Source organism: Salmo salar, chromosome 05 (genome assembly GCF_965601325.2).
Source record: "Salmo salar chromosome 05, fSalSal1, whole genome shotgun sequence".
NCBI classification, from domain to species: Eukaryota; Metazoa; Chordata; class Actinopteri; order Salmoniformes; family Salmonidae; genus Salmo; species Salmo salar.
Genome location: NC_138295.1, coordinates 84,013,974 through 84,030,748, shown reverse-complemented (window position 1 = coordinate 84,030,748; position 16,775 = coordinate 84,013,974). Strand labels below are relative to the sequence as shown.

Sequence of the window (16,775 nt, the reverse complement as noted above, 5' to 3'; positions counted from 1 at the left end):
TATGAGAGGGGGGAGGGAAAAGAGAGGACAGGATAGAGTTATGAGAGAGGGGAGGGAAAAGAGAGGACAGGATAGGGTTATGAGAGAGGGGAGGGAAGAGAGAGGACAGGATAGAGTTATGAGAGAGGACAGGGAAGAGAGAAGGGAGGGAAGAGAGAGGACAGGATAGGGTTATGAGAGAGGGGAGGGAAGAGAGAAGGGAGGGAAGAGAGAGGACAGGATAGGGTTATGAGAGAGGCGAGGGAAGAGAGAAGGGAGGGAAGAGAGAGGACAGGATAGGGTTATGAGAGAGGGGAGGGAAGAGAGAGGATTGTGCAGATCATTCTCAAAACTCAGCTGAAAACATTTATTTTCAAATTGCCTTTAATAATGATTCCTATTAATATTTTGCAATGTGATACTTTGGTCCCATCTTTTGACTTCCGTCTATGTGAACTCAGACTGTATAGGTTCCACCTCTGTTCCTATCTGAGTCTCTCCAGCAAAGTAAACATCCTCCTCTTTAAAATCACATGTCCTTCAGAAAGACCCTGGTACCACCTAACCTCGGCTGACCAAAGGACTTCAATCGTCCTCCAACTTGGAGCCATATTTCCACCCAGTTGCACCATGAGAAGAAGCCAAAGACCTTCAGTGCTTTGGTGTGTCAGGTCAACATGTTAGTGAGATACCCAAGGATATCAGTCGTCGTAGTACCATTTCTCAGCTGTTGTTTTTTTCCACCATATAAATACATTGAAATAATAGTTGGTTATCCAGAGGGTCAAGACAAGACAATATTTACCCATCCTTGAGCAGGACCATGCCAACACTGAAGAGGGGTGGCACATGCAGGGTCTGTGAGGAGTCCTGTATAAAAGGGAAGAGCAGAGTGAAAGGTGATGTTTGGGGGACAAGGAGAGTGAGACTTAAAGCCTGCATAATGACAGTGTATGTGTCAGTGGTGATTGTGGGTGCTGTGGTCATGCTTACATTGTTATGGATCCTGCTGATCTACCTCCCTGGAAAAGGAGACAAAGTTACACAGGGAGAACCCAGTGGATGTCAGTCAGCAGGTAATCAATACAATGCTCTTTCTTCCTTTATGTACTGTACAGTCTACGTCCTACAGGCAAAGGGCCAATTAGCTGTTGAAACACAGACAAAGCCCTCTTCCCACCACGGTTTCGTTTAAAAGCTGAGAGATGTGGCTGGAGAAATGTAATCTCTCTCAAATTCATAGACAGAGCTATCCATGATATCAACATGATAGTTGTAACCATGTTTTGACGCTCTACAGTGTTTGTTGACATTTACTTTGTTTACAAACGTCGGGGTAAAAAAAAGTCATATTTTGGGTTCTGATGGGGAACGACAGTGGAACTAAGCTCATTAAGGCATTTATAAGTTATATTCTTTAAGAATCAATGGGTACATATCCTTAATATCATACATATCATGGATGTAGCAACTGTTGATTGGCCCTTCAAGGGTCTAGGACAATCTATGACAGTCTGTTCAACAATCTATATCAAAAGCTGCTTTACCTGGAACTCTGCTTATCGTTCGATTAGAGGCTATGAATAGGCCTTATGTAAATCTCAATGTAAATGGTCAAAGGACAAGTCATTTTCCATATGGCTTCACTTGATTAGCAATGGTCAACAGTAACATTATGAAGATAATGACAACCAACTTTTCCTTTGTGTACCTACTGTATGTTATCCACCTCCTCCATCCCAAGCTGTTGGGTCTAGACTTCTGCACTCTTTCTATCAGTTCTTTCCCTGTTCTCTCTCTCCCTCTCTCCCTGGCCCTCTCTCTCTCCCTCTGCTGGGCAACATGCTGGAGCTGGCACACGACCACCTGCCCAGTCACCTGACCTCCCTGGCACGTCGCTATGGCAACATCTACCGCCTCAAGTGTGGCAACACCAGTAATGAAGTCACTCCCAACCAAGTGACTCAAGTTAACTCTGTTTCAAGACAGTTAGAATAGTTGTTTATACATGTGATATCCTCAGTATGTGAATGGTTTCAGTATTACAGTAAGTTTGTCTTGAGTCTGTATTTTGTGTTTGCTGCAGCCATGGTGGTATTAAACAGTGGTGACATCATCAGAGAAGCCTTGGTGAAGAAATGGTCTGACTTTGCTGGGAGACCACATTCTTACACCGGTAAAGAACCTGTTACTAGAACCACCCCAGTATTCCCAGCAACCATCACTCACTTCTGTTACTCTAAGCCAACAGTGCTTTTGATTCAAATGATTTACCCTTCACCTCACTCTCTTTCTCCGCCCTCCATTTCACCCCACCCTTCCTCATCGCTCCCTCCATCTCACCCTACCTACCTCCCTCTCTCTCCTTCTCTCTCTCTCTCCCTCCCTGTCTCTGTTTCTCTCTACCCCTCCCTCCCTCTCTCTCCCTCCCTCTCCCTCTCTCTACCTGTCTCTCTGTTTCTCTCTACCCCTCCCTCCCTACCCCTCCCTCTCTACCCCTCCCTCCCTCTCCCCTCCCTCTACCCCTCCCTCCCTCCCTCCCTGTACCCCTCTCTGTCTCTACCCCTCCCTCCCTCCCTACCCCTCCCTCTACCTCTCCCTCCCTCCCTCCCCCCCCTCCCTCCCTACATCCCCCCCTCCCTCTACCCCTCCCTCCCTCTCTCTACCCCTCCCTCCCTCCCTCTACCTCTCTCCCTCCCCCCTCCCTCCCTCCCTCCCTCTACCTCTCCCTCCCTACATCCCCCCCTCCCTCTACCCCTCCCTCCCTCTCTCTACCCCTCCCTCCCTCCCTCCCTCTACCTCTCTCCCTCCCTCCCTCCCTCTCCCTCTCTCTCTCTGTCTCCCAGGAGACGTGGTGTCAGGGGGAGGCCGCTCCATCTCTCTGGGGGACTACAGTGAGGAGTGGAGGGCCCATCGCCGTCTGGCCCATAATGCACTGCAGCGCTGCACCCAGCAGTCGCTCCACGGGGTCATCCAGAAACAGGCCCTCCAGCTGAGACAAGTAGAGATGAAACACATGACAGTTCTAAACCTGTTTTCACTTTCTCATTATGGGGTACTGTGTGTAGATTGATAAGATTTTTATTTATTCAATCCATTTTAGATTAAGGCTGTAATGTAACAAAATGTGGAAAAAGAGAAAGGGTCTGAATACTTTCAGAATGACCTGTACATGTACAAATTCATTATTTTACACAACATTTTAACACATTTGATCAGTTTCCCAAGGAAAGCTTCCCTGACCAAGATGGATGATTGTTTGTCATGTTGCTAGGATCCTAATCTGGGTTAAACCAGAACTAAAATCTTTCATAATTGTTAGAAATAAAGATTTCCTTTTTGTGAAGTATCCACCCACACAAAAATATTCTCTCAGCTTCAGCATTCTAGAGTTCTGTATGTAATTATATGGTTGTATGCTCCTGTATAGTTTATTGCAATGTTTACTCCACGAAGACCTTCGACCTTTCTGGGGGTCAAAACATTGTAATGAACTATACTGGAGCATACACCAACGTGCAGGTATTTCGATCCGTTGCGCGGAACACAGAACACTTTATGTACCAAGGGAGGGAACAGCAGAATGGAACAAATCCACTGTGTTCTGAGAAGGAATGTAAACCAGCATGTACCAGTACACTGACTGACTGAACTGGAGATTACACAATGCAACACAACCTCAGCAACATGCCAACCACAACTTAATGACGTATCACTTGTTGCACTTCTTGTTTGTGGCCCTGTGTAAAGACGATGTAGTTGTTTCAAATTGAAAAAGTTACAGCAAAATAAAAGTTGAAGTTACAAGTCAGCGGGGTAACTCATCTTCTTAAATTGAGGCAATCGATATTTAGTTTACAGTGAGGGAGTTTCTATCTGAATATGTGACCTGTGATCCATCAGGTGCTACTGGACTATAATGGCAGAGCTGCGGACCTCTCTGGGGATTTCACTGTAGCAGCCAGTAACGTCATCACCACACTGGCCTTTGGGAAAGAGGTGAGGATCACACCTGGGTTCAAATAGTATTTGTTGTCTGCGCTTGCCTGGCACAATGGAACCAATGGAAAAGTCCCAAAAATAGAAACCACACACATTTGATCTGGCTGCTCCAGGCAGGCTCAATCAAGTATTTGGAAGAAAACCAACACTATTTGAAGCCAGGTATCTGTCAGTGCTCTGAGTCTGTTCAGTTTATACACCAGGAGTGGCACCCTATTCCCTATATAGTGCACTACTTGGACTTTGGTGAAAATGTAGTGCACTATATAGGGAATAGGGTGTTATTTGGGACATAACCAGAATTAGAATGAAGAGAGACACCAGGTTTGGCCAAGGGATAACCATGACGGAAATATAGTCATGTATTTTATCAACCACTGCGTGGGTAAGGTATCTAAAAGCAGAGACACGATAAGCACAGTTATATATCACAGTTGGAAAAACAAACCTGTTGTCTCACCCGTTGTTGTCTAGCTAGCTCTCCCAATCAACACCTGTGATTACTTTATGCCTCGCTGTATGTCTCTCTCAAATGTCAATATGCCTTGTATACTGTTGTTTAGGTTAGTTATCATTGTTTTAGTTTACAATGTGGCCCCTAGTTCCACTCATCATACCTCTGATACCTCCTTTGTCCCACCTCCCACACATGCGGTGACCTCACCCATTATAACCAGCATGTCCAGATATACAACCTCTCTTATCATCACTCAGTGCCTGGGCTTACCTCCGCTGTACCCGCACCCCACCATACCCCTGTCTGCACATTATGCCCTGAATCTATTCTACACGACCAGAAATCTGCTCCTTTTATTCTTTGTCCCCAACGCTCTAGGCAACCAGTTTTGATATCCTTTAGCCGTACCCTCATCCTACTCCTCCTCTGTTCCTTGGGTGATGTGGAGGCTAAACCCAGGCCCTGCGTGTCCCCAGGCACTCTCATTTGTTGACTTCTGTGATCGAAAAGCCTTGGTTTCATGCATGTCAACATCAGAAAACTCCTCCCTAAGTTTGTTTTACTCACTACTTTAGCACACTCCGCCAACCCTGATGTCCTTGCCGTGTATGAATCCTGGCTTAGGAAGGCCACCAAAAAATCTGAGATTTCCATACCAAACTACAACTTTTTCCGTCAAGATAGAACTGCCAAAGGGGGAGGAGTTGCAATCTACTGCAGAGATAGCCTGCAAAGTTCTGTCATACTTTCCAGGTCTATACCCAAACAGTTCAAACTTCTAATTTTAAAAATTAATCTCTCCAGAAATAAGTCTCTCACTGTTGCCGCCTGCTAGCGACCCCCCTACGCTCCCAGCTGTGCCCTGAACACCATTTGTGAATAGATCGCCCCCCAGCTAGCCTCAGAGTTCGTTCTGTTAGGTGACCTAAACTGGGATATGCGTAACACCCCGGCAGTCCTACAATCTAAGCTAGATGCCCTCAATCTCACACAAATCATCAAGGAACCCACCAGGTACAACCCTAAATCCGTAAACATGGGCACCCTCATATACATTATCCTGACCAACTTGCCCTCCAAATACACCTCCGCTGTTTTCAATCAGGATCTCAGTAATCACCGCCTCATTGCCTGTATCCGCGGTCAAACGACCACCCCTCATCACTGTCAAATGCTCCCTAAAACACTTCTGCGAGCAGGCCTTTCTAATCGACCTGGCCCGGGTATCCTGGAAGGATACTAACCTCATCCTGTCAGTCAAGGATGCCTGGTCATTCTTTAAAAGTAATTTCCTAAGAACAGATATAGCCCTTGGTTCACTTCAGACCTGACTGCCCTTGACCAGCACAAAAACATTTTGTGGCTGACTGCAATAGCATCGAATAGTCCCCCCGTTCAGTGTGTCAAATCGGAGGGCATGTTGTCCGGACCTCTGGCAGTCTCTATGGGGGTACCACAGGGTTCAATTCTCGGGCCGACTCTTTTCTCGGTATATATCAATGATGTCGCTCTTGCAGCGGGCGATTCCCTGATTCCCCTCTACGCAGACGACACCATTCTGTATACTTCTGGCCCTTCCTTGGACACTGTGCTAACTAACCTCCAAACGAGCTTCAATGCCATACAACACTCCTTCCGTGGCCTCCAACTGCTGTTAAACGCTAGTAAAACCAAATGCATGCTTTTCAACCGTTCGCTGCCCGCACCCGCCCGCCCGACTAGCATCACCACCCTGGACAGTTCCAACCTAGAATATGTGAACGACTATAAATACCTAGGCGTCTGGTTAGACTGTAAACTCTCCTTCCAGACTCATATTAAACATCTCCAATCCAAAATCAAATCTAGAATCGGCTTTCTATTTCGCAACAAAGCCTCCTTCACCCACACCGCCAAACTTACCCTAGTAAAACTGACTACCCTACCGATCCTCGACTTCGGCGATGTCATCTACAAAATAGCTTCCAATACTCTACTCAGCAAACTGGATGCAGTCTATCACAGTGCCATCTGTTTTGTTACCAAATCACCTTATACCACCCACCACTGCAACCTGTATGCTCTAGTCGGCTGGCCCTCGCTACATATTCGTCGCCAGACCCACTGGCTCCAGGTCATCTATAAGTCTATGCTAGGTAAAGCTCCGCCTTCTCTCAGTTCACTGGTCACGATAACAACACCCACCCGTAGCACACGTTCCAGCAGGTATATCTCACTGATCACCTCCAAAGCCAACACCTCATTTGGCCGCCTTTCCTTCCAGTTCTCTGCTGCCAGTGACTGGAACGAATTGCAAAAATCACTGAAGTTGGAGACTTTTATTTCCCTCACCAACTTTAAACATCAGCTACCTGAGCAGCTAACCGATCGCTGCTGCTGTACACAGTCCATCTGTAAATTTCCCACCCAATCTACCTACCTCATACCCATACTGTTTTTATTTCATTTACTTTTCTGCTCTTTTGCACACCAGTATCTCTACTTGCACATCATCATATGCTCATTTATCCCTCCAGGGTTAATCTGCTAAATTGTAATTATTCGCTCCTATGGCCTATTTATTGCCTACCTCATGCCTTTTGCACACACTGTATATAGACTTTCTTTTTTTCTACTGTGCCATTAACTTGTTTATTGTGTTATTGGCTTGTTTATTGTTTACTCCGTGTAACTCTGTGTTGTTGTCTGTGTCACACTGCTTTGCTTTATCTTGGCCAGGTCGCAGTTGTAAATGAGAACTTGTTCTCAACTAGCCTACCTGGTTAAATGAAGGTGAAATAAAAAAGTTAAAAAATTGTCCACAATTATCTCCTTTGTCTTGATCACGTTGAGGGAGAGGTTGTTGTCCTTGCACCACACGGCCAGGTCTCTGACCTCCTCCCTATAGGCTGTCTCGTTGTTGTTGGTGATCAGGCCTACCACTGTTGTGTCATCAGCAAACTTAATGATGGTGTTGGAGTCGTGCCTGGCCGTGCAGTCACGAGTGAACAGGGAGTACAGGAGGGGACTGAGCACGCACCGCTGAGGGGCCCCCGTGTTGAGGATCAGTGTGACGGATGTGTTGTTACCTACCCTTACCACATGGGGGTGGCCCGTCAGGAAGTCCAGAATCCAGTTGCAGAGGGAGGTGTTTAGTCCCAGGGTCCTTAGCGTAGTGATGAGCTTTGAGGGCACTATGGTGTTGAAAGCTGAACTGTAGTCAATGAATAGCATTCTCACATAGGTGTTCCTTTTGTCCAGGTGCGAAAGGGCAGTGTGGAGTGCAATAGAGATTGCATCATCTGTGGATCTGTTGGGGCAGTATGCAAATTGGAGTGGATCAAGGGTTTTTGGGATAATGGTGTTGATGTGAGCCGTGACCTGCCTTTCAAAGCACTTCATGGCTACAGATGTGAGTGCTACGGGTCGGTAGTCATTTAGGTAGATTACCTTAGTGTTTTTAGGCACAGAGACTATGGTGGTCTGCTTGAAACATGTTGGTATTACAGACTCAGACAGGGAGAGGTTGAAAATGTCAGTGAAGGCACTTGCCAGTTGGTCAGCGCATGCTCGGAGTACACGTCCTGGTAATCCGTCTGGCCCTGCGGCCTTGTGAATGTTGACCTGTTAAAAGGTCTTACTCACATCGGCTGTGGAGAGCATGATCACACAGTCGTCCGTGTGTTTTGGGTATGTGGGTGGTGTGCTTACAGTGATAGCCATGCATGGTTAGTTTACTGTTAAGGTTGTGCAACTTTACGCAACGAATGACATCAAATTGACCAACAACACATTTTGATCCAATAAACTTCCCACTGGGCAAAAACTGGTTGAATCAACATTGTTTCCAAGTCATTTCAACACAAAAAAACCTATGTGATGAAGTTGAATCAACGTGGAAAACTAATTGGATTTGCAAAAACTCATCAACGTAAGGGATTTATTTATTATTTTACCCAACTTTTAACCTAAATCCATTATCCATTAAATCCATCACCATTGGTGACATTTTTTGTTGATTTCCCGTTGAATTCACGTTAGTTGACAACTCAAACAAATGTAAATCAAAACTTAACGTTGAACTGATGTCTGTGCCCAGTGGGTTATGTAATAGTACATTGTTTCAGTGTTGAAGTAATATCTAATTATATCCCAGTTTAATCTAACAACAACCTGAAAGGGTTTATCAATCCTTTATAAAAGAAAAACGTATTGGTGCTTTATCAATAATGTAAAGTCATGTTATAGAAGGTGGAAAAGGGTTATGCCACATTTGGCAAAGCATCTACTGTACTACTGTGTGTGATGTAAATAAGAATAATACTGATAATAATTATGATAATACTAAGGATAATGATAATAGTAATTATGATAATAAGAATAATAATGATAATAATAATGATAATAATAATAATTATTATGATACTGATAATAATTATTATTAATATTATTATGATAATGATAATACAAAAATAAAAAATGTAATAACTTTTCAAGGAGCCAAAGACGCTTTACATACAGTAGTATCAAACGGTAAATGGTATAAGTGGGACTTCCTGTAATGTACTGATTCATTTGTCTGTGTTTGTAACCTTTGTCTATTTGTCGGTGTCTTTCAGTATGAGAAGAGTTCTGCAGAGCTGCAGAGACTGCATGGCTGTCTTAATGAGATCGTGTCTCTATGGGGCTCTCCCTGGATCTCTGCTCTGGACTCCTTCCCACTGCTCAGGGTTGGTCAAGTTTATACACTCATACTACACTATCTGATAGGGAAACTGCATGCACAGACAGCTACTCTGATACACAAATTAAAAATGTCTAAAACGGTGCAAACATAAGTGGGAATATGTGATTCTATTATGTAATTATATTGATCTGTTCCCATTTGTCTAAGAAATTGCCCAATCCTCCGTTCTCCCGTCTTCTGAAAGAGGTGGCCAGGAGAGATGAAATCATCAAAACACATCTGGATGAGTACAGGGTTGGTGTGAATACTGTAGCTTCTTTTTCAAACGTATGTTCAAGTAGCCAGCAGCAATCACAAAGACAATCATGTCAAAGTTTTAAAAAAGCATCTGTAATGTAATATGGGTACATTGGTAGCATATGGAATATATGAACTGAATTGCTGCCACAGATGCAGGCACCGAGCAAAACATCTGAGGACGCCATTGCCATCACAGGCGCTCTCCTCAACGGCCATGGGAAGCCCCAGGACACAACACAGGGTGTGGTAGGTTCTGGCTTATCATGGTTTACAACCTGAACTCAGATGTAGACGTAAGATAGTAAAGTGAATCTGGGACACTACAATTAATTTTATAGGTTACGTTTTGTATAGTATGTATTAATAGAAATTTGTACAATATGTTTGCAATTTGCAAAAAGTATGCTATGTTGCGAATTCTAATTTGTTGTGGCTAACGTTAGCTAGGTGGCTAAGGCTAACGTTAGAAAGGTTATGTTTTGGAGTTAGGTTAAAGGGTTAAAGTTTTGGTTAGGGGAAGGGTTAGCTAACATGCTAAGTAGTTGCAAAGCATCTAAAAAGTAGTAAGTAGTTGCAAAGTTGCTAATTAGATAAAAGTTATCCGTGACGAGATTCAAACACGCAACCCTTGGGTTGCTAGACGTTCGTGTTAAGTAACTTTCTTATGTAACCACACCAAACGTAACATATCATACTAATTTGAGTTTTCCAGATTAACGTTTACTATGTTAGGTCTAGTCTATGAGACCAGGCTGTGTTTTATCATGGTAATCAATCAAAATCACATAGCAAATGCTTACAATATAAGCCTACTACTTGCTATAAATATGTAATAGTAAGTGTTATATTGCGCATCTGAAATGGCACCCTATTCCCTAGTGCACTACTTTTGACCATGGCCCTGGTTAAAAGCAGTGCAATATATAGAGAATAGAGCACCATTTGGGTCACACCCATGGTTATGGTCTGTAGTAAGGACATGGTCCATTCACAGGTCCTGACAGACACTCACGTCCACATGGCCACTGTGGACCTTCTGATCGGGGGAACGGAGACAACAGCTGCCTGGCTCAGCTGGACTGTGGCCTTCCTACTGCACAGGCCTGAGGTACACTACAGAACTCTATACGCTACGCTACAGAACTCTATACGCTACAGAACTCTATACGCTACGCTACAGAACACGCTACACTACATAACTCTATACGCTACGCTACACTACAGAACTCTATACGCTACACTACAGAACTCTATACGCTACGCTACACTACAGAACTCTATACGCTACACTACAGAACTCTATACGCTACACTACAGAACTCTATACGCTACGCTACGCTACACTACAGAACTCTAGATTTAGATGCACTATTGTAAAGTGGTTGTTCCACTGGATATCATAAGGTGAATGCACCAATTTGTAAATCGCTCTGGATAACAGCGTCTGCTAAATGACTTAAATGTAAATGTATACGCTACGCTACACTACAGAACTCTATACACTACAGAACTTTATACGCTACGCTACACTACAGAACTATATACGCTACGCTACACTACAGAACTCTATACACTACAGAACTCTATACGCTACACTACAGAACTCTATACGCTACGCTACACTACAGAACTCTATACACTACAGAACTCTATTTGCTACGCTACACTAAAGAACTCTATACACTACAGAACTCTATACGCTACACTACAGAACTCTATACGCTACGCTACACTACAGAACTCTATACACTACAGAACTCTATACGCTACAGAACTCTATACACTACGCTACACTACAGAACTCTATACGCTACGCTACACTACAGAACTCTATACACTACAGAACTCTATACGCTACAGAACTCTATACGCTACAGAACTCTATACGCTACAGAACTCTATACGCTACGCTACACTACAGAACTCTATACGCTACAGAACTCTATACGCTACACTACAGAACTCTATACACTACAGAACTCTATACGCTACACTACAGAACTCTATACACTACAGAACTCTATACCCTACGCTACACTACAGAACTCTATACGCTACGCTACACTACAGAACTCTATACACTACAGAACTCTATAAGCTACAGAACTCTATACGCTACACTACAGAACTCTATACACTACAGAACTCTATACGCTACAGAACTCTATACACTACAGAACTCTATACGCTACACTACAGAACTCTATACGCTACAGAACTCTATACGCTACGCTACACTACAGAACTCTATACGCTACACTACAGAACTCTATACACTACAGAACTCTATACGCTACACTACAGAACTCTATACGCTACAGAACTCTATAAGCTACAGAACTCTATTTGCTACGCTACACTACAGAACTCTATACACTACAGAACTCTATACGCTACAGAACTCTATACACTACAGAACTCTATACGCTACACTACAGAACTCTATACGCTACGCTACACTACAGAACTCTATACACTACGCTACACTACAGAAGTCTATACGCTACGCTACACTACAGAACTCTATACACTACAGAACTCTATTTGCTACGCTACACTACAGAACTCTATACACTACAGAACTCTATACGCTACACTACAGAACTCTATACGCTACGCTACGCTACAGAACTCTATACACTACGCTACACTACAGAACTCTATACGCTACGCTACACTACAGAACTCTATACACTACAGAACTCTATTTGCTACGCTACACTACAGAACTCTATACACTACAGAACTCTATACGCTACACTACAGAACTCTATACGCTACGCTACACTACAGAACTCTATACACTACAGAACTCTATACGCTACACTACAGAACTCTATACGCTACAGAACTCTATACGCTACAGAACTCTATACGCTACAGAACTCTATACGCTACGCTACACTACAGAACTCTATACGCTACAGAATTCTATACGCTACAGAACTCTATACGCTACAGAACTCTATACGCTACACTACAGAACTCTATACACTACAGAACTCTATACACTACAGAACTCTATACGCTACAGAACTCTATACACTACAGAACTCTATACGCTACAGAACTCTATACGCTACGCTACAGAACTCTATACACTACAGAACTCTATACGCTACACTACAGAACTCTATACACTACAGAACTCTATACGCTACACTACAGAACTCTATACACTACAGAACTCTATACGCTACAGAACTCTATACACTACAGAACTCTATACGCTACAGAACTCTATACACTACAGAACTCTATACGCTACACTACAGAACTCTATACACTACAGAACTCTATACGCTACACTACAGAACTCTATACACTACAGATCTCTATACGCTACAGAACTCTATACACTACAGAACTCTATACGCTACACTACAGAACTCTATACACTACAGAACTCTATACGCTACACTACAGAACTCTATACGCTACAGAACTCTATACGCTACGCTACACTACAGAACTCTATACACTACAGAACTCTATACGCTACAGAACTCTATACGCTACAGAACTCTATACGCTACGCTACACTACAGAACTCTATACACTACAGAACTCTATACGCTACAGAACTCTATACGCTACAGAACTCTATACACTACAGAACTCTATACGCTACACTACACTACAGAACTAGATACACTATACTACCACCAGGGGTACGCGCAATGTCGTCTGGAGTACGTCAAATAAAAATGTGATTCACACTTTTTAAAATGTTTTCTGCTTCACATTTTCAAACAGTCCAACGGGGCTATACATTTGGGTAAGGTTTTTTTCCTCACCTGAGTTGCCTCGTTTCACTGCCCCAAGAAAAATTAAACCATCTAGTGTTCAGCGAAATAACAACACAATGTCAAATACAGGTAGCCTAGTCAAATAATTAACATGCAATCACATTAACTGTTATTCTCTCGCGGGAATTCCACTAACGGTCCGTAATGTAGCTGCTACTCATGTTGGTATCTGTACTGATGGTGCAAAAGCCATGACCGGGAGACATAGTGGAGTGGTAACATGCGTGCAAGCAGTTGCTTGGGTACACTGCAGCATCCACCGCGAGGCTCTTGCTGCCAAGGGAATGCCTGACAGCTTGAAAGACGTTTTGGACACTACAGTGAAAATGGTTAACTTTGTTAAAGCAAGGTCCCTGAACTCACATGTATTTTCTGCACTATGCAATGATATGGGCAGCGACCATGTAACGCTTTTACAACATACAGAAGTGCGCTGGTTATGAAGGGGCAATGTATTGACATGTTTTTTTGGAATTGCGAGACGAGCTTAAATTTTTCTTTAGTGACCATAATTTTCACTTGTCTGATGAGTTTCTCACACGACTGGCCTATCTGGGTGATGTTTTTTTCTCACCTGAATGATCTGAATCTGGGATTACAGGGACTCTCCACAACTATAATCAGTGTGTGGGACAACATTGAGGCTATGATTAAGAAGTTGGAGCTCTTCTCTGTCTGCATTAACAAGGACAACACACAGGTCTTTCCATCATTGTATGATTTTTTGTGTGAAAATTAACTCAAGTTTACGAACAATGTCAAATGTGAGTGAGCTGGGTGCGCAATTACGCAGATACTTTCCCGAAACGGATGACACAAACAACTGGATTCGTTATCCCTTTCATGCCCTGCCTCCAGTTCACTTACTGATATCTGAACAAGAGAGCCTCATCGAAATTACAACAAGCGGTTCTGTGAAAATGGAATTTAATCAGAAGCCACTGCCAGATTTCTGGATTGGGCTGCGCTCAGAGTATCCTGAGTATCCAAATCGCGCCGTTAAGACACTGATGCCCTTTGCAACCACGTACCTATGTGAGAGTGGATTCTCAGCCCTCACTAGCATGAAAACTAAATACAGGCACAGACTGTGTGGAAAATGATTTAAGACTGAGACTTTCTCCAATACATCCCAATATTGCATTTATGTGCATCCTTTCAAGCACACCCTTCTCATTAACCTGTGGTGAGTTATTCACAATTTTAGATTAAGGTTTTATTTGTAAGATGGTTAAATAAAGAGCAAAATTATTGATTACTATTATTTGTGCCCTGGTCCTATAAAAGCTCTTTGTCACTTCCTACGAGCCAGGTTGTGACAAAAACTCACACTCATTCTTAAATGTATCATATAGTGTATGTGTGGCAGGCTTACAATGATGTCAAAAAAACATAATTTGATAGTGTGCTGACCCTGGTTCTCTCTCCCTCCCTTCCTCCTCCTCCTCCTCCCCCCCCAGGTGCAGTACAGAGTGTATGATGAGTTGTGTTCGGTGCTGGACGGGCGCTACCCTCAGTACAGTGACAGACACAGGCTGCCAGTGCTGTGTGCTGTGATCAGTGAGGTGCTCAGACTCAGACCTGTGGCTCCGCTAGCCGTGCCTCACAGAGCCATCAGAGACAGCAGGTGAATGGAAGATATACCAGAGGAGGCTGGTGGGAGGAGCTATAGGAGGACGGGCTAAAATGGAATAAAAGGAACAGAGTCAAACATGTGGTTTCCATTTATTTGATGTGTTTGACTCCGTTCCATCAAATCCATTCCAGCCATTACAATGAGCCTGTCCTCCTATAACCCCTCCCACCAGTCTCCTCTGAGATATACTTACTGTAGTACTGTATATCTTTACTGTATATCTTTACTGTATATCTTTACTGTATATCATCACTGTATATCTTTACTGTATCTTTACTGTATATCATCACTGTATATCATCACTGTACATCATCACTGTATATCTTTAGTGTATATCATTACTGTATAAGATTACTCTACACAGCATCTCAATAAATGCACGGTGGGAAAGTACTATACAGCTTAACTTTCACCATCCTATGGGAGCTTATGTTTTGATGCTGTTACTCTGCTTTGTACAGTACATTTGCCTTGCCAACTTCTCTTCTATGCCGTTTTTCTACCTAAATGTAATACCTCATCATACTGTACTAATGCATGTTTATACACTGAGTATACAAAACATTAAGAATACCTGCTCTTTCCACGACACAGACTGACCAGGTGAATCCAGGTGAAAGCTATGATCCTTTATTGATGTCACTTGTTAAATCCACTTCAGTCAGTGTAGATGAAGGGGAGGAGACAGGTTAAAGAAGGATTTTTAATCCTTGAGACAATTGGGACATGGATTGTGTGTGTCTGCCATTCAGAGGGTGAATGGGCAAGACAAAATATTTCATTGCCTTTGAACGGGGTATGGTAGTAGGTGCCAGGCGCATCAGTTTGTGTCAAGAACTGCAACGCTGCTGGGTTTTTCACGCTCAACAATTTCCTGTGTGTATCAAGAATCGTCCACCACTCAAAGGACGTCCAGCCAACTTGACACAACTGTGGGAAACATTGGAGTCAACATGGGCCAGCATCCCTGTGGAATGCTTTGGACACCTTGTAGTCCATGTCCCAATGAACTGATGCTGTTCTGAGGGAGCGGGGTACAACTCAATATTAGGAAGGTGTTCCTAATGTTTGCTATACTCAATGTATGTGCTATGTATAACTCTGTGTCTATTCCATATGTGTTCAGTATTGCAGGCTACTTCATCCCTAAGAACACTGTCATCATCCCCAATTTGTTTGGGGCGCATCATGACCCTGCAGTGTGGACGGATCCCTATGCCTTCAAACCAGGTGCTGGGCTATTGAGTGTACTGGTAATGTTCCGAATGGCATCCTATTCCCTATATAGTGAATTACTATTGATCTGGGCACATAAGTTTCAGGTTAAAAGTAGTGCACTATATAGGGAATAGGGTACCATTTGGGATGCAGGCTAGCATTCCTTTCACTTGGCTCAGCAACATAGTTCCAGCAGCAACTAACAGTAGATCCTCTCTCTTTCAGAGCGGTTCCTGGAGGGTGGGGGGGCCTCCACGCGTGCTCTCCTGCCTTTCGGAGGGGGCGCTCGGCTGTGTTTGGGGGAGGCCGTGGCCAAAATGGAATTGTTTCTGTTCACCGCCTACTTGTTGCGTGATTTCCAGTTCGTACCTGCTGAAAGCCGGGCCTCTCTGCCAGACCTGACAGGAGTAGCCAGTGTGGTACTCAAAGCCAAGGCCTACACAGTCATAGCACGGCCCAGACCAGGGCCTTGACCTCTCCGAGTTTGTTCATGTACAGTGATCACATTATATTTGTATCAATCATTAGGCTCTAGAGGAAGTATCCCTGTGAGAGAAGGCATATATTGTATAGTATTGTGCAGTAATGGTGAAGGAATTGGAATGTATAGAATAATATTTTCCATTTCTAATAAATACTTCCTCTTTTAACAACGAAGGATGCATTTCTGACTCCCTAAATAGATACATCAAAGGTAGCCTTAATGAG

General features: G+C 43.5%; 1 protein-coding gene across 3 annotated transcripts; it reads left to right on the top strand.

The window, feature by feature from the left end:
• The first annotated feature begins 864 nt into the window (after positions 1-864).
• Positions 865-16,724, top strand: LOC106606086 (steroid 21-hydroxylase). 3 transcript variants are annotated; one of them, XM_014202188.3, is made up of 12 exons: positions 866-1,055; positions 1,724-1,915; positions 2,066-2,155; positions 2,826-2,980; positions 3,883-3,978; positions 9,037-9,147; positions 9,312-9,398; positions 9,555-9,650; positions 10,399-10,512; positions 14,674-14,840; positions 15,976-16,079; positions 16,293-16,724. In XM_014202188.3, exons 1-12 carry the CDS (start codon positions 923-925, stop codon positions 16,538-16,540), a joined length of 1,593 nt encoding a protein of 530 aa, XP_014057663.3. In that variant the 5' UTR covers positions 866-922; the 3' UTR covers positions 16,541-16,724. The 3 variants fall into 3 exon arrangements, with proteins under 3 accessions (XP_082831910.1, XP_014057663.3, XP_082831909.1); XM_082975783.1 differs by having other exon boundaries at positions 2,826-3,034; XM_082975784.1 differs by lacking the exon at positions 1,724-1,915 and having other exon boundaries at positions 865-1,055; positions 2,826-3,034.
• The last annotated feature ends 51 nt before the right edge of the window (positions 16,725-16,775 follow it).